This window comes from Crocuta crocuta, unplaced genomic scaffold, assembly GCF_008692635.1.
Source record: "Crocuta crocuta isolate KB4526 unplaced genomic scaffold, BGI_CrCroc_1.0 scaffold217, whole genome shotgun sequence".
NCBI classification, from domain to species: domain Eukaryota; kingdom Metazoa; phylum Chordata; class Mammalia; order Carnivora; family Hyaenidae; genus Crocuta; species Crocuta crocuta.
In genome coordinates, this window is record NW_027532208.1 from 2,659,586 (window position 1) to 2,682,171 (window position 22,586).

General features: G+C 45.1%; 1 protein-coding gene across 1 annotated transcript in view; it reads left to right on the plus strand.

Moving 5' to 3' along the window:
• The window catches only part of EIF4H (eukaryotic translation initiation factor 4H), a 23,066-nt gene extending 590 nt beyond the window's left edge, over positions 1-22,476 (plus strand). The window contains exons 2-10 of the mRNA XM_077777869.1: positions 13-80; positions 194-231; positions 809-879; positions 14,037-14,224; positions 15,721-15,785; positions 15,868-15,964; positions 16,296-16,355; positions 20,066-20,203; positions 20,489-22,476. Coding sequence (XP_077633995.1) covers positions 13-80; positions 194-231; positions 809-879; positions 14,037-14,224; positions 15,721-15,785; positions 15,868-15,964; positions 16,296-16,355; positions 20,066-20,203; positions 20,489-20,628 — 865 coding nt within the window. The 3' untranslated portion in view covers positions 20,629-22,476. The remainder of the gene's footprint in view (positions 1-12; positions 81-193; positions 232-808; positions 880-14,036; positions 14,225-15,720; positions 15,786-15,867; positions 15,965-16,295; positions 16,356-20,065; positions 20,204-20,488) is intronic.
• The last annotated feature ends 110 nt before the right edge of the window (positions 22,477-22,586 follow it).

The window sequence follows — 22,586 nt, forward strand, 5'->3', positions numbered from 1 at the left end:
CTCGGCCGCAAGGCCAGGCCGCAGCGGCACCGAGTGCCTCGGAGGACGAGCTCCAGCTTCCAGCCCCATCCCCCAGTACGGCAGGGCCAGCGCGGGGCTCTGCTGCCGCGCGGGGCGGGGGCCGTAGTCTGCCCCGTTCGGGTCTCTGTCCAGGGTCTCGGTCCCGGCCTCCTGTGCTCTGCTTGGGCTGCAGGTGCCCTGGCCCGCTTCGCCAGGAGGCCAGCCGACTGGGTAAGGTCGGCAGGGCGAGAGAGGGCTGATTCCCTTCCCTTACGTGTGAGGCAGGGGTTTGGCGGCTAGAGCCCGGGAGTGGTCCGATTCACCCCGGGAGAGGGGAAGGCCAAGCAAAAGAAAATACATAGTAACATTTTTTATTTTTCCGTGGCCTGGGTCAGAATGCCTTATTGACAAGTGCTACGTGCTTGCTGGCAGAAAATTCTATTTCTCCCTAGTTTCTCCTTCTGACCTGGAGAAGGAATCGCGATTAGCCTCGTTCACACTCTGGTCGTATACAGACTATATAATCGAGACCCCTCCTCTGAAAGAGAAATACTTCACTAGTGAATAAGAAACTTACGGTATTTAATTTCAGGAATCCGCACTGGATTTTTTTCTTTTTCTTTTTTCTTTCTTTTTTTTTTTTTTGGTACCCTCATGCAGAATTTAGAAGACAGGATATAAACATCTTGCTGTTTGTCAAGGACACACTTGGCCTTTGTGTACTTCTACAGAAAGGATTACTTTCCCAGGATAACACCACAATAGTACCTACTGAGGTGTCCAGTCTCCAGGGTTTCCGTCCCAAAAGTATCTTTGTTTGGTGAAGAATGATCTTTTAATACCTTGGTTTGGGACTGGCCCGAACAAGGGCTTGTTTTGGTGAGGGAGTGTACTTAATATTACTCATGACACTAGAATATGGGAGTTGGGGAAGGTGGAGCTAACTGGTATTTCAAAGAATATTTTATTTGCTAATAAAAAAGAAATAAATGTTGGATGAACATGTAAAAGTGTTGCCTTTGGGGTAGGCTCATAGACCTCAAATCTGCACTTAGAGGCCTGTTGAAATTTAATAACCTGGATTTTTTTTTCTAGTTTCAAGAAACATTAAAAGTGCCCAGGAAAACTCTTAAACAGAGTGGTTTAAGGCAGATCCAAGGAGTTGTAGTTGATACTGAATCTGGGATTTGGTGTTTGGTTTTGGGGTTGTTTTGGGGGGTCCCCTCCTTATTCTGCCTTTTGATAGATTTGCTAGCTGCCCTGGTGACTTGTTGTGTCTGAGTCAGACTTAAGTGGATGTCCCATTTTGACAATTGGAGTGCCTTTACAGTAGCAAGTGACCAAAATTCTCTTAAGATACTCATTACTTCAAACATCAAAAGACAGAAAACATTAGCCAGTTATCCAGATGTGTCCCAAACACTGGTATGAGAGAATAGCTAGCACTCTACATTTTCTAAGCTTTCTAGTGAAAAGTCACTTTACTGTTAAAAATCCTCTACATCTGATCTTCGAATTTTCCTTTTAACTTCATATTCATATTAAAAATACGTGGGAAATGCTAGTCATTTCCTAAAGGTAGTTCCAAAAACCTATCAATGAATTTGTGTGTTCATGTAGACAGTGTGTGTCTGGAGTGAGTCTAGAAACTCCACAGAGGACCAGACATGGAGCAGGGAGGACTGGGCCAAAGCTTTCCTATTCCAGATTCAGTGTTGTTTCGTTAATTTCACCTGCTCTGGAGTGATCCATTCCGGGTTCTCCAAGGTGGTAGGCTGGTTGGTAACCTTCAGTGATGATTTGCATGCACTGTTACTTGAGTTATGTTTCACATCGGTGTCTCAGTGCTGTTTGTGCTTATGTTCCGGTACAGTGCTTGGGCATTGTAGAAGGTTGTGGCTTCTGGGAAGCCAGTTTTGCAGTGCTTTGTTTGGTACTTTTGTACCAAGGGACCTTCCCTTTAGTCTAAAACACCTTAGCTAGTAAGAGGTCTCAACTGTAAACCACTTGGGTCACAGGTGAAAGAATAGCAGGTTTGAAATACAGTGGTAATCTAAAAGCTTGGTTTTAATAATTATACATTTCCCTGTAGGTGTCTTCTGTATTGAATGTAATATCCAGAGCTGTTGTCAGGAAGCAGTGTTAGGCTACTGCCTTATTTTCTCGACCCATAGAAACATGCCCCCAGCAGCCAGTGACAGAGCCTGGGACTGCATTGTTGCCCCAAAGGCAAATCAGATCACAATTCCAAATTACCAAGAGTTGGTTGTACTAGATCTTGAGTGTTTTGTTCTGTAGTTTGCTAAATTTTCTTTCCTGGGTTTTAATTTTTTTATTTGCCCATTGGCAATGAAGTGGAGAGTAATAGGATTTTTACATTTCTGACTATATAGTGCTTTTGAGTGCTCCACCCTAAAACCATCAATTCTGGGAATTAGATTGGAACTTGGAGGTAACAAGAATTGAGATCCCTGAAAATGGTACCTACTAAAACTACACATTTAAGTATTTTTTTATCCAGATTTACTTATTTATTTTTAAATTTTTATTTATTTAAAAAATTTTTTTTTAATGTTTTATTTATTTCTGAGAGAGAGAGAGACACAGAATCCGAAGCAGGCTCCAGGCTCTGAGCTGTCAGCACAGAGCCCGATGCGGGGTCTGAACCCACAAACGGTGAGATCATGACCTGAGCCGAAGTTGGATGCTTAACCGACTGAGCCACCCAGGGCCCCTTAAATTTTTATTTAAACCCATGTTAGTTAACATAGGGTAATTATGGTTTCAGGAGTAGAACTTAGTGATCCATCATCACTTACATGCAACATCCAGTGCTCATCCTCAACATGCATCCTCCTTAGTGCCCAGGTAGCCCATCCCCCCACCCAGTACCCCTCCAGCACCCCTCAATTTGTTCTCTGCATTTAAGAATCTCTTATGGTTTGCTTCCTTCTCTGTTTTTCTCTTATTTTTCCTTCTCTTCCCCTATATGTATCTGTTTTGTTTCTTAAGTTTCACTCAGTATTCTTTATCAAGCTCCAGGGGAGGAGAGATTGGATTTTTTAACTTTTTTCTTTCTTTTTTTTTTTTTTTAAGAGAGTGTGGCAGCACAGGAGAGAGGCAGAAGTAGAGTGAGACAGAATCCAAAGCAGACTCCACGCATGGAGCCAGACCCAACGTGGGGCTTGATCTCAGTACCCTGGGATCATAAACCTAGCTGAAAGCGAGTCAGATGTCCAGCCGACTAAGCCACCCAGGCACCCCTTTAAACATATTTTAAGAATAGTAAGGGGAAGAAAGCAGGGTATAAACAATGGTAGCTATTTGCACTGGTCATGGTAGGATCCGTAGAAGTATTAAAAAAGTTTATTTTAAAATCCTGTTTACCTACCAAATGCCAGGTGGCGTGGGGTTAGGTCCTCCTCTCCACTCCCCAGCCTCCCAGTGTTTGATTCCAAATCATTATCATCTATGAAGTATTTATATTACCACAAATACTTGACTTGGTTTTACGGACAGCCTCTGACACAGTGTGAGGAAAAGCCCTAATTTGCAATCAGGCAGACCAGAACTTGAGGGTCAGCTAAGCCTTGAACCACGTATTAGTTGTGTGATCTGGAACAAGTAACTTTACCTCTGTGAGCCTCAGTTTCCCCCATGTAAGATAAAAACTCCTGTATAGGGCTATTGGGAGTATTAAATGAGATGGCCAAGCATGTAGCACAGTGTCTGGGACACTTAATCATTAGTAGCCCTTGATTTACAATTTTTTAGTTCTTAAACTGTTTCCCTTGCATCAGTAAGAATGGGAAAAGTTCTGTTGAATTAATGAGTTTTTACTTTCCTGGTTGTGTCTCTAAAGCCAAGGAAGAGAAATCTATTCATTTTATAGGCATAAAGCATTTTATGGGTAGAGTACTATATTGTATATGAGTGCTAACTAACTTGTTCTTGTAGATTATTATTGGTTTGTTACAAAATTTGTTTGGAATAGTCAATGCAAATGCTTCTGAGATTTCTAAAGACTTTCTTGGAATATTGTTAAAATGTATATTTCTGTTTGAAGCTAACTTTTAGTGGCCTGTGCGGATGTCCCACTAATTCAAGTAGTCTTCCCAGAAACTTGGAACATGGAAAGCAGTGTTGGGGGGAGTATCAGTCCTAGATTAGACTCCATCTTCCAGTTTTCACCTTCCCCTAGAAATAGAAGAGAGGCTTGGACAGGACAGCGTGCCATGCCTTCCATTTGTACATCTGGTTAGACCTGCATACAAAGTAAGTGTAATTGCTTGATTTTGATAGAACCTAAGAGATGTAATACCTGCGTTGTCTTTTTTTAATTGAATGTCCTTGGTTCTTTTAATTTTCCCCATGCTGTGATTTCTAAAAGTGGGAGGAGTGGGGTGCCTGGGTGACTTCAGTCGGTTGTGGGTCTGATTGTTGATTTCTGCTCAGGTCAAGATCTCACACAGTTAGTGAGAGTTTGAGCCCCGCATCAGGCTCCTTGCTGAGGTTGTGTAGCCTGTTTGGGATTCTGTCTCTCTCCATCTCTCTTTGTTTGTCCCGTGCGCACACTCTCTCTCTGTATATAAATTTTTTTTTTATGTTTTTTATTTATTTCTAGGAGAGAGAGAGAGACAGTGTGAGCAGGGGAGGGTCAGAGAGAGAGGGAGTCACAGACTGAAACAGGCTCCAGCTCTGAGCTGGCAGTCAGCACAGAGCCCGACGAGGGGCTCGAACCCATGAACCGCGAGATCATGACCTAAGCAAAAGTCGGACGCTTAACCGACTAAGCCACCCAGGCGCCCCCCTCTCTCTGTATATAAATAAATAAACTTAAAAAAATAAGTTCTTGATGGGGGCCTCTGGATATGCTCCAGTATGTTGTTGCTACGTTGAAAACATGGCACCTCCAGTTACGCCTTGTGTTCCAGTATAGGGTAGATGGAGACTGTCCTCTCCCCTGTCCTGCTCGCTGTTCTTCTGTCATTAATCAGTTGCATTTTGGAGCCCTTTGAGTGTTTGGTTTAGTAGAAGATCATCGGTTTCTCATACCTGCCTCTGTATTCACTCTTGCGATAGGGAGCTTTGGTTGACTTACGTGAAGAAAATCCAGCCTTGCATAGGTAAGCAGCTGGAAAATGTATTTTAATAGCCTTTTCAGATGATTGGGGGTATTTTTTTCCTGCTCCTATTCCAAAACTGGACAAGTGGTAGTTTCTGCAAGTTAGTTACAACATGGAATCCGAAACTTTATCTAGTAAACTTTTCATACTATTATACTAAAATCCATTGATCATTTTATATTTCAAATGGAGTTTTTACCAGTGCATGATCTTGTAACATGAGGCATTAGTTATCTGGAAAAGGTCATTTCACTGAGTTATGCAGATCTTCCAAACGTTGGTACATTTTATTATGTAGTATCAAATCATGTTTATTAATATCACAGTTGATTTTATCAGAAAAATTTCAGCTATTATGAGGCTTTTAAGATTATGTTGATGGATACAAGTTTTCTAAAACTTCATTTTTTTCCTTGAAAGCCCACATTTTATCATTGACAACAGATATTTGTTTTCCTTGAAGGATAAGGCTCACTTCATTTTCAAGAAAATGTCTGTCTGATAGCTAAGTCTGAATAACCATAGTCTGATAATTCTTCAGGTAAAAACGGCTTTCCTGAAAAGCGTAGCTAATTTCAACTGTAACTCACTTGCATGTGTGCTTTTCCTGGAGAAAACCGTCACATTTCTGTAAGCCACAAAAATGCTTTGCCCCCATTTCGAAACATAGGATATTAAAAAGTGGGTCAAGATGTAGTAAAATTAATCACTTTTACTGCTTTATCAGGGACACTGTGTTTTGAAGCTCGCAGGTTACTTTCTCTCTGCAAATACTGCATGATGAAGCATGAGCAATAGTGCAGTTTGGCACCCCTGCTTTGATTTATGCTGAGGTCAATTGCAAGGTCAGTGTAGGTCTCAAAACCCAGTAGCGAGTAAGGCGCTGGGGGACTGTTAGCGGATGGCTGGGGGACTGTTAGCGGACGGAGGGCGTGGCCCTGGAAGGCACAGTTAGAACCACAGGAAGTACATGTTAGTGTTTACAGAGGCTGTCGGAGAATATTAAAGGATTGGTCCATTGAGCTTAATAATTTCTATTAATGGAAGAAGGTCAATGTGGTTTAGATTAGGCCAGAATTTACCAGTTGCTCATTTTATGGAACGCTTAAAAATGAACATTTTCAGGGGTGCCTGAGTGTCCCAACTCTTGATTTCGGCTCAGCACGGTTTCAGGACTTCGAGCCCCATGTCGGGCTCTGTGCTAATGGCACAGCCTGCTTGGGATTCTCTCTCTGGCCACATTCCCCCCACCATCACCCCTGGGCTCTGTCTCAAAATAAATAAACTTAAAAATGAGTCAGAACATTTTCACATATAAACAGAAGTGGAAACTAGTGTATCAACCCATGTAGCCATTCCCTGGTTTCATTTTTTACAGGGAGGGTGGGTGAGTGTGGTAAAATGTATCCATAGAATTTACCACTTTGACCATTTCTTTTTTTTTTTTTAAATGTTTTAGTTATTTCTAGGAGAGAGAGAGAGAGAGACAGCGTGAGCAGGGGAGGGTCAGAGAGAGGGGGAATCACAGACTGAAACAGGCTCCAGCTCTGAGCTGGCAGTCAGCACAGAGCCCGACGCGGGGCTCGAACCCACGAACCGCGAGATCATGACCTAAGCGAAAGTCGGACGCTTAACCGACTAAGCCACCCAGGCGCCCCAACTTTGACCATTTCTAAGTGGCAGTAATGTTCACAGTGATCATCAGAAACTACCTATTAAACAACTCTTTATGTCCATTCATTTAACTTTATAAACTGTTTTGGCTCTTCCCTCTTTTCATCAGTCTTCCCCATTGTGAGGAGGGGATAGAATTTTATTTTGTTGAGAGAGAGAGCGTGATGCAATTGGGGGAGAGGGCTGGGGTGGGGGGAGAATATCTTAAGCAGACTCGATCCTTGACCTCATGGGATCATGACTTGAGCCAAAATCAAGAGTCAGACATCAACCTACTGAGCCATGCAGGCATTCAGGGATAGAATATTTTATTTTTATTTTAAAATATTTTATTTTAAAACCAGTCACAGCCTTCCTGACATTAAAATACTTTTAATACTTGAGTACATGTTTCTAACTGATGAGGGGTTTCTTTTTAACCAGTTTTTCTATTACACAGTTCATGTTCGGTTTTGTGCAGTTGTCTCAAAGATTACTTCATATAGTTGGCCCATTTGAATCTGCAAAAGATTTGATTACAGAAAATCTAAAGTACAAACAGAAGTAGAGTCCAATATGATCTGCCTCATGTACCTGTTACTCTTTAAAGTGTGACAAAGTGACAGCTTTTATTTTGTCTGTACTTCCTTCACTTTCCTCACAAGCTTCTGGATTATTTTATTTTCCTTTTTTTTTTTAAGAAAGATTTTTTAATGTTTATTTTTATTTTTGAGGGTGGGGGAGACACAGAATTTGAAGCAGGCTCCATCCAGGCTCTGAGCTGTCAGCACAGAGCCCAGTGCAGGGCTTGAACTCATGAACTGTGAGACCATGACCTGAGCTAAGTCAGATGCTTAATTAACCTACTGAGCCACCCAGGCGTCCTGCTTCTGAATTAATTATCTTAAAGCACATCTTAGATGTCTCATTTCAGTATGAGTTTCAAAGGTACAGACTTTAAAAAATATAACCATGATACTACCACATCTGAAAACTTCCCAGCAAGTATTTTGATTTCTCTAATTAGCTCATAAATTTTGATGTACAACTCATTTGTTTGAATCAGGAGCAAAGTTTACACATGGCATTTGGGCAGCATGCCCACTAAGTTTCCTGATGGGGAGTCTGGGTGCTCGATTGAGTGTCCAGCTCTTGATTTCAGCTCAGGTCATGGTCCTGGGATCAAGCCCTACTGGGCTCTGTGCTGACTGTGGAGCCTGCTTAACATTCTCATTCTCTCTCTCTCTCCCTTTCCCTCTCCCCCCTCCTCCCTCTCTCCCCACTCCCCTTTGTTTCTCCACCCCCCCCCCTTTAAAAACAAAACAAAAACTTAAATCTCCCTAGATAGATTCCTCTTCTTTCCTGGCTATTGTTAAGCAGGGACTGTGTGTGTGTGTGTGTGTGTGTGTGTGCTCATTTAATTCTTTTAACTATCATGTGTAGGGCAACTAGAAGTTAGAATAAATCTGATATTAGCAGAAAGAATTAGTAACAAATATTAGTAAGTATGCATCTTAGTACATATGTCTTTTAGAACAAGTAACTTAAATTTTTTATGATTTTTCAAGTACTTTTAATTTTTTTAAGATATAATAATACAGTGTTAGTGTGATATTCATGGTTTTTCAGATATTAAATGAAGGAGAACTGTTAGCTTTGTATACCTTTGAATTCTAGCTTTTAACTGGTTGTCTATCTGGCATTTTGTAGTTCCCTAAATAACTGAGACATAAGTTATTTGTAGATTATAAAATTGAACATTGCATGAAAATGTGAAGTTTCCTTTAAATTTTTTTTTAGTGTTTATTTATTTTAGAGAGAGAGACAGTATGAGAAGAGGAGGGGCAGAGAGAGAGGGAAACCCAGAATCTGAAGCAGGTTCCAGGCTTTGAGCTCTCAGCACAAGAGCCTGATGTGGGGCTCGAACCCATGAACTACGAGATCATGACCTGAGCCTAAGTCAGATGCTCAGCTGACTGAGCCACCCAGGTGTCCCGTGAAGTTTTCTTTAAAATGAATTGGAGCTGATGGTATGTAGAATGTCAAATCTCATGTAATAAGCACTCTGACTTAGGGGGAAAAAAACACCTGGGGCACCTGGGTGGCAGTAGGTTAAGCATCTTACTTTTTTTTTTTTTTTTTTTTTAAGTGTATTTATTTTAAGAGAGAGGGAGAATCCCAAGCAGGCTCTGTGCTGTCAGCGTGGAGCCGGATGTGGAGCTCAAACCCATGATCTGTGAGATTATGACCTGAGCAGAAACCAAGTCAGATGCTCAGCCGACTGAGCCACCCCACCCCCGCCCCCCAGCATCCTAATTTTGATTTCAGCTCAGGTCATGATCCCAGGTTTGTAGGATTGTGATCCCAGGGTCGTGGGTCTCTGACAGTGCAGAGCCTGCTTGAGTTCTCTCTCCCTCTGCGCGTTCTCCTCTCTAAAATAAAAAAATAAAATAAATAGGAAAAAAGAACTCTTGGCCTATAAAGTTGAAAACTAATCCATAGAAGTAGTTTACATAATAGCTTCAAGACAGATGTTTTTTGTGGCAGTATTCTCTGAGGACCCATAAACAGCTTGAGATTTAAGATTTTATTTCCTCTGAAAAATCTGGAACTTTGGATTGAATAATGTTTTGCACCATATGAAGCAACTATATTAATAATCCGTTTATTTGCTTTCATTAATGTTTGGGAGTCCAGAATTTTAGTACATTGTGATGAATGCCTTTTTTCTTGTAAGAAAAATGTTCAGAAAGACTGTAACCCAGCAGTCCCCCTGTGCTCCCTGCTCTGTAACAGGGCTTTCGGACTGCAGTTCTGGCCTGTCCGTAGGTGACAGAATCAACTTAGGGGTCCTGACAAGCATTTTAAAAGATGAAATAGAGAATAAGTGTATGTTATCCTGTGAGTTTGTACTGTTGAGAAGCTTTTTGTTGTTTGTATAGTTACCATGCCGGCAGGTATATATGTGTACATGTTTTTAGTCGTGATGGAAAGATGTTTTTCTTGGTGTTGGTCACAGCCAAAAATTTTTTTTGAAAAACACTTAAGTACCTAATTGGAGATGTCATCTAAATACATGTAACCCTCTCGTATATTTTGATTTTTTTTTTCCTCCCAAATAAGAATACCCAGGGGCGCCTGGGTGGCTCAGTCAGTTAATCGATTTTGGTTTATGTCATGATCTCACAGTTGGTGAGTTCGAGCCCTGAGCCCTGCCTGAGTCGGCCTCCGCACTGACAGCACAGAGCCTGCCTGGGAGTCCCTCTTTCTCCCTCTTTCTCTGCCCCTTCTGCACTCACATTCTCTCTTCCCCACCCTACCCCTCCGTCTCTCAAAATAAGTAAATAAATTTTTTTAAAAAGGAATATTCATGTTGGTGGAAGAAGTTGTTTGTGACCTTGGAGTAGTTGCTAGGCCTGTGTCTTCATTCCTTCCACCCCTGCTAGTGTTCTGGAAAGAGAATTTCCCGGCCTTAGAACTACCTTGCATTTCCCTGCAGGGGGTTTTAATCCTGCAGATGGGATTGAATTATGTAGATGCGGCACAGCAGAAAAGAGCTCCTTGAGATAGGACTCCTGGCAGAGATGACCAGTGATTCTGCCCCGCCCCCAGGGCTGATCAGAAACCTGCAGAGGCCCCCTCCATCCTCTGGAAATGCCAGTTCTCTAGATAAAGGGGTTTAACTGTGAGTGCTGATTTGAAGTCCTTGGAGAATGCATTCATTTAGGGAGGGAGATCTGCTTGGAAATAAAATGCTTTTAATCCAAGTTGCCTGGGGCTGGTAATTTTTAAAAACCTAAATTACAACTAAAATGTCATGGGGCACTGGATGGGCCACTGGAACAGAAAAGGGACACGAGGTAAAAACTAAGAAAATAGGAATAAAATAGGCGAAACTGCTTGAAATCCGGGCTTGGCTTTTGAGGGTTCAGTCTTTTTTGCTTATTTTCTAGAAACCAAATGGGTTGTACATCATAACCATTACTCTTCTTTTTAAGCATGATCAGTGGACTTTGTTGCTTACTTGCTTTGTGTTCTTACAAAGGCAGTCTTTCTGTGATTTCTATCCAGGATCCAGCGTGGTGTCGCGCGTCAGACAATATACTGTGTGCTAGTATGTTTTGAGTGGCACCTGAGAGACGGACCTGAAGGAGTTGTTGATCAGCCCTAAGGATACTGTGTCCTTAACCTGGACGCAATAGGAGATCATCTAGTGTTGCAAATGCCCGAGAAAGATTAATACTCTGTATCTTGGCTTCGGTCTTGATTTTTCAAGAGTGGCAGCCACAGGGCTTAAATTCTGTGTAGCTTCTGGTGGCACAGAGAAGTCTTGATAAAATCCTTCCCCAGAAAATAGCTAGTGTGCATCCCTCCTTTTTCCTTATCCTTTATGCTTGGCAAGTAAGCCTGGAGCACTTTTCTCTTGGCATCTGCTTACAGGATCTGATGTCAGCCCTGATAGGATACTCTGCTGTCTTATCTTGTTCCTCATCCACAGCCCGCCTTCCAGGCTTATTCACAGTTAACCCACCTTGTTAGGAGGTCAGTGTTTCCCTGTGTGCTGCAGGACGCCAAGGGTCCCAGGTCCTGCTGCTCCGCCCTGTGGACGCGGGGACACTGCTCCCTGTGGCTGTCTCCCAGATTGTCTGCAGTCTTTGAGCTGTGATTTCTCCTTTCTAGATGCCTGGACCCCCTCAGTTGAATTATCAGCACCTTGAGGACAGGGACTGAGTCTTAGGTTTGTGTCCTCTGTAACTGTACTCTGTACTTGATGGATATGATATGAGTGAAGAAAAGTGATTTGTCTGTAAAGGATTTTGTTCATAGTTGGTTGAAATTTTGATTTCCTAAGTTACTGAGGTTGTCATTTATTACTTTAAAACTTGAATATGTTGGAGCGCCTGGGTGGTTCAGTTGGTGAAGCGTCTGAGTCTAGATTTTGTCTAAGGTCATAATCTCATGGTTTGTGAGTTCGAGCCCCACATCGGGCTCTGCACTGGCAGTGTGGACCCTGCTTGTAATTCTTTTTTCTGCCTCTCCCCTGCTCTCACTCTGCCTCAAAATAAACTTTAAAACTTGCATATGTTATTTTAAAAAGCATTGGACTGTCCCTAAGGGATAGTCAGAAGCAATAATGAGCTGGAAGGATTGCTTCTGAGTGGAGGGGGTGTGATACGGCCTGGGGGATTGCAGCACAGACCTTCAGAGTCTTCTGAGCAGGGGTGGGCCTGCTGCACCTGCTGCTTTGCTCGGCTGCTCTGTATCCACGGCAGCCTGTCCACCCGCTTCTGCCGGAGCGGTGTCGCCTGGAGCGTGCTTAGTCTCCCTGTGATGCTTGGGAATTGTTATTAAACTTTTATAAAGCAGTCAGGATTTATGAGGTGTTTTATGGTCAGCTTTAAGCTTTATAAAATAAAGATTAGAGATATTATGAAGTCACAGACGAAACTGAGGGACAGGTCATCTGGAAGAGATCCTACCCCAAGCTGACAAAGGTGTCAAATGAAGTCTTCTTTGCCTGTGTTGTTTTTAACCTGTTCTAGAAAGTGCTTTTGTGTAACACAGCTTGTTTAGATAATAGTCCCTTGTAAACTTAAGTTAGTGTCAGAGGTATCGTAGGAGTTTTAGCTCAGAATTTCCTGACATTTGGGTGTTTTGCGTTTTGTGTTTTTTTTCGGTGGGTTGCTGACTGGATGTGTCTTTCACTACATGCATGTGCACTGTCCGGGGTTTGTGTCCCCACCCTGGTCTCGCAAGTTGCTGGCACCCTGGAGACTCCACTTTTCTAGCTTTGTGACTGTCATCAGAGACCGTAATCTAGAGTCTACCTGGATGGTCCGAGTCCCACTGCCCTGGCTGCGCTGGCAGAACTGTATCAGATAGGGCAGTATTCAGGGTGACTGCAGTGATTCTTGGGAGAACATGGACTAGGAAGCCACTGGCAGTTTTGTGAGACTCGGGTGAAATTAGCAGGTTAATGGGCTGGGTTGGTTGTTTCCACATGTCTAGCTCTTACATACTGCCTGCTTGAAACCGGATTCTGCCATCATTCCGAGGCCGGAAACTGCTTCCTATCCTGCTGCACTCTTCTTAGTGCCCCTGCCATCTGACTGGCTCTGCCCTCCCCCCATGACAGTCCTTATCCAGGCTCACCTGGCTGCCTGAACTCAGAGCCCTGACCCCACCTTCTGGCCCCGCCCGCAGCCAGCATCCTGCATAAGTTCTCTTGGAAATGTTCCCTGTGCTGTTTGAGCACGCCTTCCTCCCTCCATTTTCCTGAGTCATCCAACGCACACCTGCTGGATTTATCAGCTCCCCATTCTCACTTTCACCTTAAATTTCTAAAACATTTTCTATGATCTACACGTATGTATACACACAAACACACATGCAGTGTGTGCCTGTGTAGTTGTCTGTGTTTTTAAACGTGCCACTCACCCATGAGCTGCTTGAGGGCTGGGAACTGTTTCCACCAGATGCCATGAATAAATGAATTTAAAGTTATTAATTGTAATCCATCCTGTGTTTTGATAGTTTTCCAACCAAAAGTTTGCTTCTACTGTATCTTATATAGTCAGTATTCAATCTCAGAGTATCTTATTGAAAGTATTTGGGGGGGGGAGGTGCCTGGGTGGCTTAGTTAGGCGTCCGACTTTGGCTCAGATCATGATTTCGCGGTTCCTGAGTTTAGGCCCCACATTGAGCTCTTCCTCTCAATGCAGAGCCTGCTTCAGATCCTCTGTCCTCCTCCTGCCCCTCCCCCGTTCGTATTATCCACAGTCTGACAGTAGCAAGGAGCAACTATGTTATGAATGGGTTAAACTTAAGCAGCTTTAGAAGTCCTTCCTGTGAACACAGCGTGAGAAGTCTGGACAGTCCATTTCTGCACGCGATAGTGTTACCAACTGTGAGCGAGGGTGTTTGCTAAGGTTTTTGGATGCGAGCATTTTGCAGATACTGAGTCTAAGTAAGTAGGAAATGACCAGTTGTGCTAGGAGGGAGGGATATGTTCTATTCAGATGTGATTTTCCAGGGAGATGTCTGTTTACATAGATTCTGTGCTTCTGTGAACATGTCTGTCACCAAACAATAGGCATCCTTCCCATAAACGATATTTTGGGGTACTCTTGATAATTTCAAGATACTATTGTACAGTCAAGTGGAGTGCTTCACATGACTCATCAGGCTGAGCAGAAGATATTGTCCTTGTCCACGCCCTGGGGCAAGTAGACTTGAATCCTGTCTGTTTCCCTCCAGGTCCCGCGGCAGTGCTGGTGGCCATGGTTCCCGTAGCCAGAAGGAGCTGCCCACAGAGCCCCCCTACACAGCGTATGTAGGAAATCTACCTTTTAATACAGTTCAGGGCGACATAGATGCTATCTTTAAGGATCTCAGCATAAGGAGTGTACGGCTAGTCAGAGACAAAGACACAGACAAATTTAAAGGTGAGTTTGGGGGAATTCTTACTGTATATTCTTTCAGAGGGAGGGTCTAAACCAAACGTTGGGGAACCAGAGGGCTTTAATTGTGAAAGTGTTTTAAATATTTGCCTGTCCACGTAGCTGAAATAAACATAGCCCTTTAACCCATAAGGCTATTCAGTTCTGGCTGGGGGAAAATGTTTTACACATGATCTTATTTGTAGAAATACACAGAAATATGCCCAAGTAAACCTGCTCTTTGCCTGACTGGCAGTCCTGTCTGCCGGTAAGGGAGTTCCCCGGGAGAGAAATGAACAGATAGAACAGAGGACTTCGCAGGTGCATTTCACCTTGGCCGGTTCCTGGCTTTTTTCTTTGTCGTTTTCCTGTAATCTAAGTATTTGCATAGAATTCAACAGAGAAACTAATAAATATGGTCACTGTACCTTTGTGACTTGGGAGCATGTGTCTGGGAGAGGGTTGGCTCAAAATTTGGGTAAAGTTCGTGTGTAGAGATTAGTGTCTCCAGGGCGCAAGAGCAGGGAGGCGGAAGCAGGAAGAGTCATGGGAGTGTTATCATCTGGCTTCCCCCAAGTCCCCGAGGGAAATGTGCTCGCTGTTTAGGGCATGGCGTGAGGTATGAGGGCGTTTGGTTTACCCCGAAGAGCATGCAGGACAAGTACTGAGTGACTTACAATGAGGAGAGAGCTGTGCTTTCGAAGCAGAGGTTTCGCTCATCTGAGCACTTCTGTGTATAGGAGGCACTTGTATCGTTTTTTTTGGAAGTATTCTTGGCTTTAGAACCTGAAGCCTTGTTATAACAAGTGCTCCAACAATGAAAATAAATGTTCCCATTCCAGCCTGTGAAAGTCAGGCCCACCCAGTGTAACCCCTAGAGGCGCTAGGAATTAGGACTTCTGGGGGAGCAGGGGAACGGGTGGGTGACGTGGTCACGCAAGTTTTAGTTTGTAAGTAGTTGGTGGCAAATGGTGAACAGGAAGAGTTTGGACCCAAGCCTTCAGAGCACTTGTGGTCTGCCGGGCTTTGACAGTGGGCATCACGTGGGATGGGGCCACTGGGGTGTGGGGGGAGGGTGTGGTGTAGCACACGGGGCAGTGGGAGCAGAGCGGGGCAGGGGCAGTGCTGAAGGCTCCGGGCTGCAAGGAAGGGGATGGAAAGAGTGCTGGAGGAGGAGGGAGAAGCTAAAGTCGTTCAGAAGTCAGTTCTTCCGTGGCCCAGGAAAGGTTCTAACATTACAGTTAAAACTTCTACAAACAAAGCTTTATAAAAACGCAGCTGCCATTTTAGTGCCTGGTTGGCACTTTCTGGTAGAATATAATTGAGAGGGAGGAATACCAGTCTAGTATTTTCTGTTGACTGGAAAGTAAAAGCTCTCCTTTAGGCCGTACTAGTCTTCTGTCCCTTAGATGCAACAAAAGGGGGGACATAGGACAGACGGGGACCCCACCATGTCTTAACCCAGAATTCCTTGAGGAAATTGGGGCTTGTTTCTCTTACAGGTTTCTGCTATGTAGAATTTGATGAGGTGGATTCTCTTAAGGAAGCCTTGACGTACGATGGTGCAGTAAGTATCTGCAGGTTTTCTGTGTCGTGTTACAGTTGAGATGTTCTTCTTGCCTGTACTTACACTGTTTTCCCCTTACCAGCTGTTGGGTGATCGGTCACTTCGCGTGGACATTGCAGAGGGCAGAAAACAAGACAAAGGTGGCTTTGGATTCAGGAAAGGTGGACCAGATGACAGAGGTGATTGGTTCTTCTAAAACTGAACATAACACTTGCTGTACGCCCACTGGTTACAACCGTGAAGGTTACTAGAACTATCTTGCCGGCCTGATAGGCGTTTGTGAGCTTTTAAAACTGTGGAAAAATCTTAGAACGGATGGTGCTTCCACAAGCCTGGGTTTGTTGTTGTTGTTGTTGTTGTTGTCGTTGTTTTTCTATTGGCAACAAAAACTCTTACAGTTCTTTTGAACTTCTCATCACATGAGTTGTCCGTCTTCCCAGTGAATTTTTCCATGTGTGTGCGGCAGGGTAATGGTACGACTTCACCTTTATCTTTTTTGTGTGTCCTCAGGACTGGGTGGCTCTCGAGAATCTAGAGGTGGATGGGATTCCCGGGATGACTTCAATTCCGGTATCAGTATTTAAAGTATCAGCACTTAATCCTTTTCAGTGGCCTCGCTGCTGTTGTACTGTACGTTTATTGTGAGTAGCCCGCCTGGCCGCGGCCTGCTCCTTTAGTTCCTTCCGCAAGTGACACTTTCCTGAAAGGTGCCCAGGCGTGCAGTCAGCCTGGTAGGAGCTACGTGTTTGGGGTGGGACTTGAGGTTCCACACCCAGGGCGAGTTAGACCGACCCCCACCTCCATTTGTTACGATGCTCAGCTTCTAGTTCCCATCTGGCCTTTGTCTCAGAAATCCCTGTGGGGGCTCTAGTGCGTAAGGTATGAACAGAGGCACTGTTACTTCTAGAAAGTGTGGAGGTTTTCGAAGCCTTGGAACAGTGGTTCTTGGTGGCTCCCTCTTCCAAGGTTAAAGTTGTGGTGACCAGTTTTTTTTCTTGAAGGGCATGGAACTCCTATCCCTTCTTGGTGGACACGATCTACTCTGTTCCTTTTCTTAAAAGGAACAGAGTAAAAGTAAACCTTTTTAGCAAGGCCGACCACCGGGTGCCTCCTTGTCTCCCCTCAAGAGGTCGGTTTGCATGTCGGGCCTCTGCTTGGAAGGGTTGGTCTCCTAAATGCTTCTTCATCTCTTTCACTTTTTTTTTTTTTTAAACAATTTGTATATGTGATTTTTAAAAAAACATCAGAAAGGTAAAAGATGAGAAACTAGTCTGTTTTCTATAAACTCTGCACTCTCCGCTGTATGAGAGGATAGCATCAGTGCTCCCCCACCCCCCATCAAACAAAATTCGGCACATAGTGTTTGGTAAGTATGGGAAGAACTGGCACAAGCTGTTGACCAAAATTTTTAGGTCATTTCCAGTACTACTTTGGTTCAGCAGATGACTGCTTATATCTGTTGAATAACGTAACCCTAAAAATCCTATAGCCAATCAGAAATGAGCTTATTCATAAAAGTACAGTATGATCCAGTAAACCTGTAATTTTATGTATAAGCTAGTCTCTGATTGAAACACGCAGCAGATGTCTTCCTCAGAGTCAATCGAGTGCAGCTGATAGTGGCCTGATGAGTGGTGGTCTGGGACCTGCCAGTGTTGAATTCCCTGGGACTGTAGGATAGCACTGGGGCGTGTAGGCTCGGGAACGGTGGCTGCTGCCTTCGCTCAGCTTTTATCTCTGACGCGAGAGCACCACCAGAGAAACCACCTCGCCACCCACCAAGCGCAGCGTACACTGCAGTGTCTGGTGGGGTCCTGGGGCAGAGGTGCCCACGTGGGGGAGGGATACTTATATACATTATTGGCGAAAATAGATCTTTTTTACTCTTCAAAATGGTGCTGTTGTTTAAATGACATATACTCATTACAAGAATAAAAAAGATTCAAACAGTACCAAAAAATACAAGGAAGAAAGCAAAGTCCCACCCCCAGAAGTAGCCAAATATGTTAAACTAGACTTTGTTAAAAAAAAAAAAAGTGGAATATTATTCTAGTGTGCCTCCTAAAAACCTGTCTTCAAACTTAAAAGATACTTGGTCATGTCAGACCTTGCTTTTCCCTCGTCGTCTTCCCCTGGTCCCTGTCATAGGAGATTTTGAAATGAGCAGCCCCCTACGGTAACTGTGCGCCGGGTTTTTTCCTTCTTTGTCTGGGGCACCTGGACTAGGTAGCAGTTACATTTATCTGCCTTGTTAGTGTGGCTGTGAGCTGATGTTTGCTACAGACTGGTAGCAAAAATTAATCTCCTAAGAGGAGTCACTTTTGTACTCCCGTGGAAGGGTACGTCTCACAGTTTATCAGGGAAGTGTCAGTCAAATGTTTGAATCCCAGTTAAGCCTGTTTAACGAACAGTGTAAGCTCTGGTGTAAAAGATTCTGTAAAGAACCCCCTACCTGACTATATGACTATATGCATCCCAGTATGTTTTCCCCAAACCAATGCTCCTGTTGGTCTGAATCTTTTTTGAGATTGTTTTCATTACTTGTTTGGTTAAAATTGATATTGTCCAGTTTCTGAGCTGGGTGTCAGATAACTTGGTCTCCAAATTCCTCGGCCACCCTTAAAGAACAGAAAAATAACCACCCTTGCAAACATTTGATTCTTCATATTTAAGGGAGTTAAGTTTAAAATCACTGAGAATACCAGATTAGCGGATACCGGACCATTGTTCTTAGGGGAAACGATAAGGTCAGGTTCCTGTGAGCCTCTGGTCACAATACTTTGGTCAGATGGTCAGTATGTACCTTGTTGCATGTATTTCTGTTTAAAGACTGCTTATTTCCTGCATACTGTTGAGCTGTGTGACAAGGAGCCCCTGGCCAGCAACACCAGAACCCTGCTCCACGGGAGCTTATCCGACGTGTGTTTTCTCCGTGAGGCATGGGGCCGCCGCCTTGCATTTAGGAACGCTAGACCATCTTCGGCGCAATGTGCAGGGCCACTTGAAACCGTGAACTCGCCAAGGAAAAGCCCAAAAGCAAAAACCTGGCACTGACTAGATTGAAAAGACACTTGTTTACGGTCTGAGCTGAAACAAGAAGGCAGAGTGTTGCTTTGTTGGAGCTCAGCTGACGGACATGCAAGACAGGCGACTCAGATTTCCACTGCTCTTTGCAGGTTTCGCAAAGCACAAGGGCCAAGAGAATTGATTGCAGGGCTGTGCGGACACAGGCGAGCAAGTAGACAGACTGGCAGATAGGAAATCTGCGAATAGTGGGGTAGACCACCATAGATTACAGGTCTTCCGTTCCTCCAGAGCTTTGAGCCCCGGCACTGTCCTTGGAGTAAAAGTAGTCACCTCTGGGGGCCGAGAGCGGTCGGGCTGGCTTATATAACTACAGTATTATTTCTTAACTTTTCACCGGAAGCTCACTCCTTTCAAGGCGATTGTGTTCAAAGGCTCCTCAGCCTCAACCCCCTCCAAATGCAGGTCCTTCCGTGAAATACAAAACTGAAGAAAACTTAGGGTTCTCAAATCCCGTGGAGAAAACCGGCTTCTCTCCATACAGAAGAGAGTCACAACACTCCTGACAGTGGTCGTGAGGCGTGATTTACCTTGCTGACCGTTCCAGCAGATACCTGCAGGGCCGGGGAGTAAAACCTCTCCTCCCCCTCGCAGCCACAGGAGGTGGTGCAGGTTGGGGGTGAGGTGCTCCACTCCCCTGCGAGCCCCGCTCTGCGAAGGGGGTGAGCCTTGCCGGATAACTGCCTTGGTGACCGCACAGGGCTTTTAGAGCAAGCATGCCTGCCACGCGCCAGAGACAAACCCGTGTGGAACGTCACCCAGAGGTGACGTCGTATTTTTATTTTGTCTTCGTGTCTGGGCTTTCCTTGGGTGTTGCGTTCTAAATTGTAACTTTTACATTTCAGGTTTATGGTTTTAATAATTGGAGGTTTATATTAGAAGACAGTAAAATGGGCTTTGAGGATTTTTGTTTGTAAGCTTAATTATAGTGTTATGGGGGGGGGGTGTTCTGCCACTTTTCCTGCAAGCTGAGGTTTAAACAGCTCACTTTTATTTTTCTTTCCTATGAAATGTTAAAAGTCTGTTAGCATTGAAATTGCCCAGCACATTCACGCTTGGACTCCATGCACTCTGTTTTGCAAAACTTCCGATGTTGCGCAGACTAAAGAATTTGAAATTGAACAGTCCGTGCCAGCTGCACAGTCAGCTCTGAGAGGTAGCTTAAAAAGTAATCCAGTGTCCTCTTCCTCCTCCAGGCTTCAGGGACGACTTCTTAGGAGGCAGGGGAGGGAGTCGCCCAGGTGACCGGCGAACAGGCCCCCCGATGGGGAGTCGGTTCAGAGATGGCCCTCCCCTTCGAGGGTCCAATATGGACTTCAGAGAACCAACAGAAGGTACGGTGGTGCTCTGTGGGTGGAGGGGTCCTCGCGCTGGGGTGCTGGCTCTTCCCCCCCACATGCGCCCTCTCGGGCCATGGACGGTGGCTTCTGCGGCCACCCCTTCGTCTTTAGTAACAGGTTGGCCCTTGTTAGAGAGTTGGGGATGGGCTAGATCTTCAGGGCTGGCTTGATGGTTACAAAACGGGCTGGCATGTGGGGGCCTGGCCTCAGTGGATCATTGTTCCCCGGGCGGGAAACATGGGGTCCTTTTCTCATAAAGCGTCGGTTTCTCTCCCGCAGAGGAAAGAGCACAGAGGCCGCGGCTCCAGCTGAAGCCTCGAACGGTTGCCACGCCGCTCAATCAAGTAGCCAATCCCAACTCCGCCATCTTCGGGGGGGCCCGGCCCAGGGAGGAAGTCGTGCACAAGGAGCAGGAGTGAGCCCGCCGCTGGGAGGGAATGGGGTGTGGGGGGGGCCACAGCAAGACCACAGCCTGGCTAGCCCCCTGCACCGGCAGGCCCGCGGTCACCATTCCTGCGCCTGGCCTTTGTCCTCCTTTCTTACACCGGAAACACAGAGCTTGTGAGTGCATGTCAGCAGTTAACAAGTGGTTTTTAGTACATTCTTGGCTTTGCTGAACCGATCTAGTGCCTGCTTTGTGTTTTGTTTTTGTTTTTATTTTTTTCTTTTCTCTGCTAGTCCTTCCCCATTTTCCTTCTGTCCTTTTTCCTTCTTGCTCCTTGTTTCCTTCCAGTCCATGAGTTTCTCTCGAGGGACAGAGGCAGCCACCTGCGGGCGTTCTTAGGATGGAGGTGCTGCTCCATTTTTCTCCTCCTTTTCTCTTTTTACTTTGGACACACTGGCCAGACCTGGTGGTTTCTTTGATTTTTCTCAGTGCTTCTCTTCTGACCTGCATGTTGAGTTCTGTATTGCTGTGGCTTCCAAGGGAAGGAATAAAAAACAAAACAAAACAAAACAAAAAAACAAAAAAAAAAGGGAAAGAAGTCACAAATTGGATAGCATCTTGTTATTATTCAGCTGTGATCCACAGACAGAATTCGAGGCACCTTGTTTTCAAAACAAGGATAAAATATCTGTTGATCTTGCAAATTCCTCCCTGTCCCTATTTATAAGCAGCCCTGTCTCTGTCGCTCCCTCCCCGAATGGATCACTCGAGCAGAAGAGGCTTTCCTTTCAAAGGTGGGAGTCTAAGAGAAAGGGGGCGGTAGCGTGAGCGGCCGGGCGAGCCCAGCGCCTCCCTGGGACCGCTGTGTCAGCACGGTGTGCACGCAGCCCTCGCTGGCTCAGCTGGGGGCTCCGGGAGGACTGGGGCGGTGGTGGCCGCGCTGCGCCCGGGCTGTGCTCCCCCTGCCTCTCCTCAGACCCCGGTTGTGTATGTGTGTCCCTATGTGTCCCCATCTCCCTGTCTGCTCCTTGGCGCAAGTAACCGTGAGATATTGCGCTTCCCGCCCTCCCTGACTTTTATAATGGAAACGGGCCTCAAATCTGGCACTTTACTGTTTCTCTTGATGAATTGAGGATTTTACTCTGCAGAGCTGTCAGAGCCTTCAGGGAGCTGGTAGGCGGCTGTGAGTCCCCAGGTCCTCTTTGGGGCACAGTTGCCTGTTCCCACATGCTGTGATTGGCACGTACCCAGGGCCAGGGGGCTGGGCCGTGGCTTCTGAGCTTGAATGCGCGTGTGCGCGCGTGTGTGTCTGTGGTGTGTGAGAGAGAAAGAAAGAACAATCTGGGTCCTTCAGCGAGTCTCGGACCGTCCCGTGGGGAGCAGTTCGGGGCCCGCCAGCAGCCAGAGCCCGGGGAAGAGACCAGCCAGTGGGACCGGAGGGCCGCCCGGTCACCTGGCCGGCACAGCGGCATGCTTAGGGGGTCGTCGTCACTAGCTGGCGTCCTTGGCTTCTCTCACTGTGTCTTAGCCCCAGGGCCTCAGCAACTACAGAACTCTGTCTCCTTTCCCTCCTTCACCTGCCGCCTCTGCTTCCGAAATAAGAACCATTTGTGTAACACCAATACTTCACTTACGAGAGACATGCATTGTGTGGTTGTGATCAAACCTGATGCTTTGAGATGACCTACTTAACACCTTCAATGTGGAAAAGATTAAGAACAAAAATTCATCTAAACCTCTGGGCAATCCCCGTTGACTTTTAAATGTAAGAATGGAATTCCAAACACTTAACACATTCAGCTATATGACAGAAAGTAAATCTATGGATATGGTATTTTGTGAATGATCTTTTAAATAAAAGAAAACCTTACGTAATATTTAACGCTCGCCTTTATTTTTGACTTCTTTCTAGCTGCTCTTACGTGAAGCTCACACCCGTATTAAATTGGGGAAGTGGCGTCCACATGAGGTAGAATGGACTGCAGCTGTGGG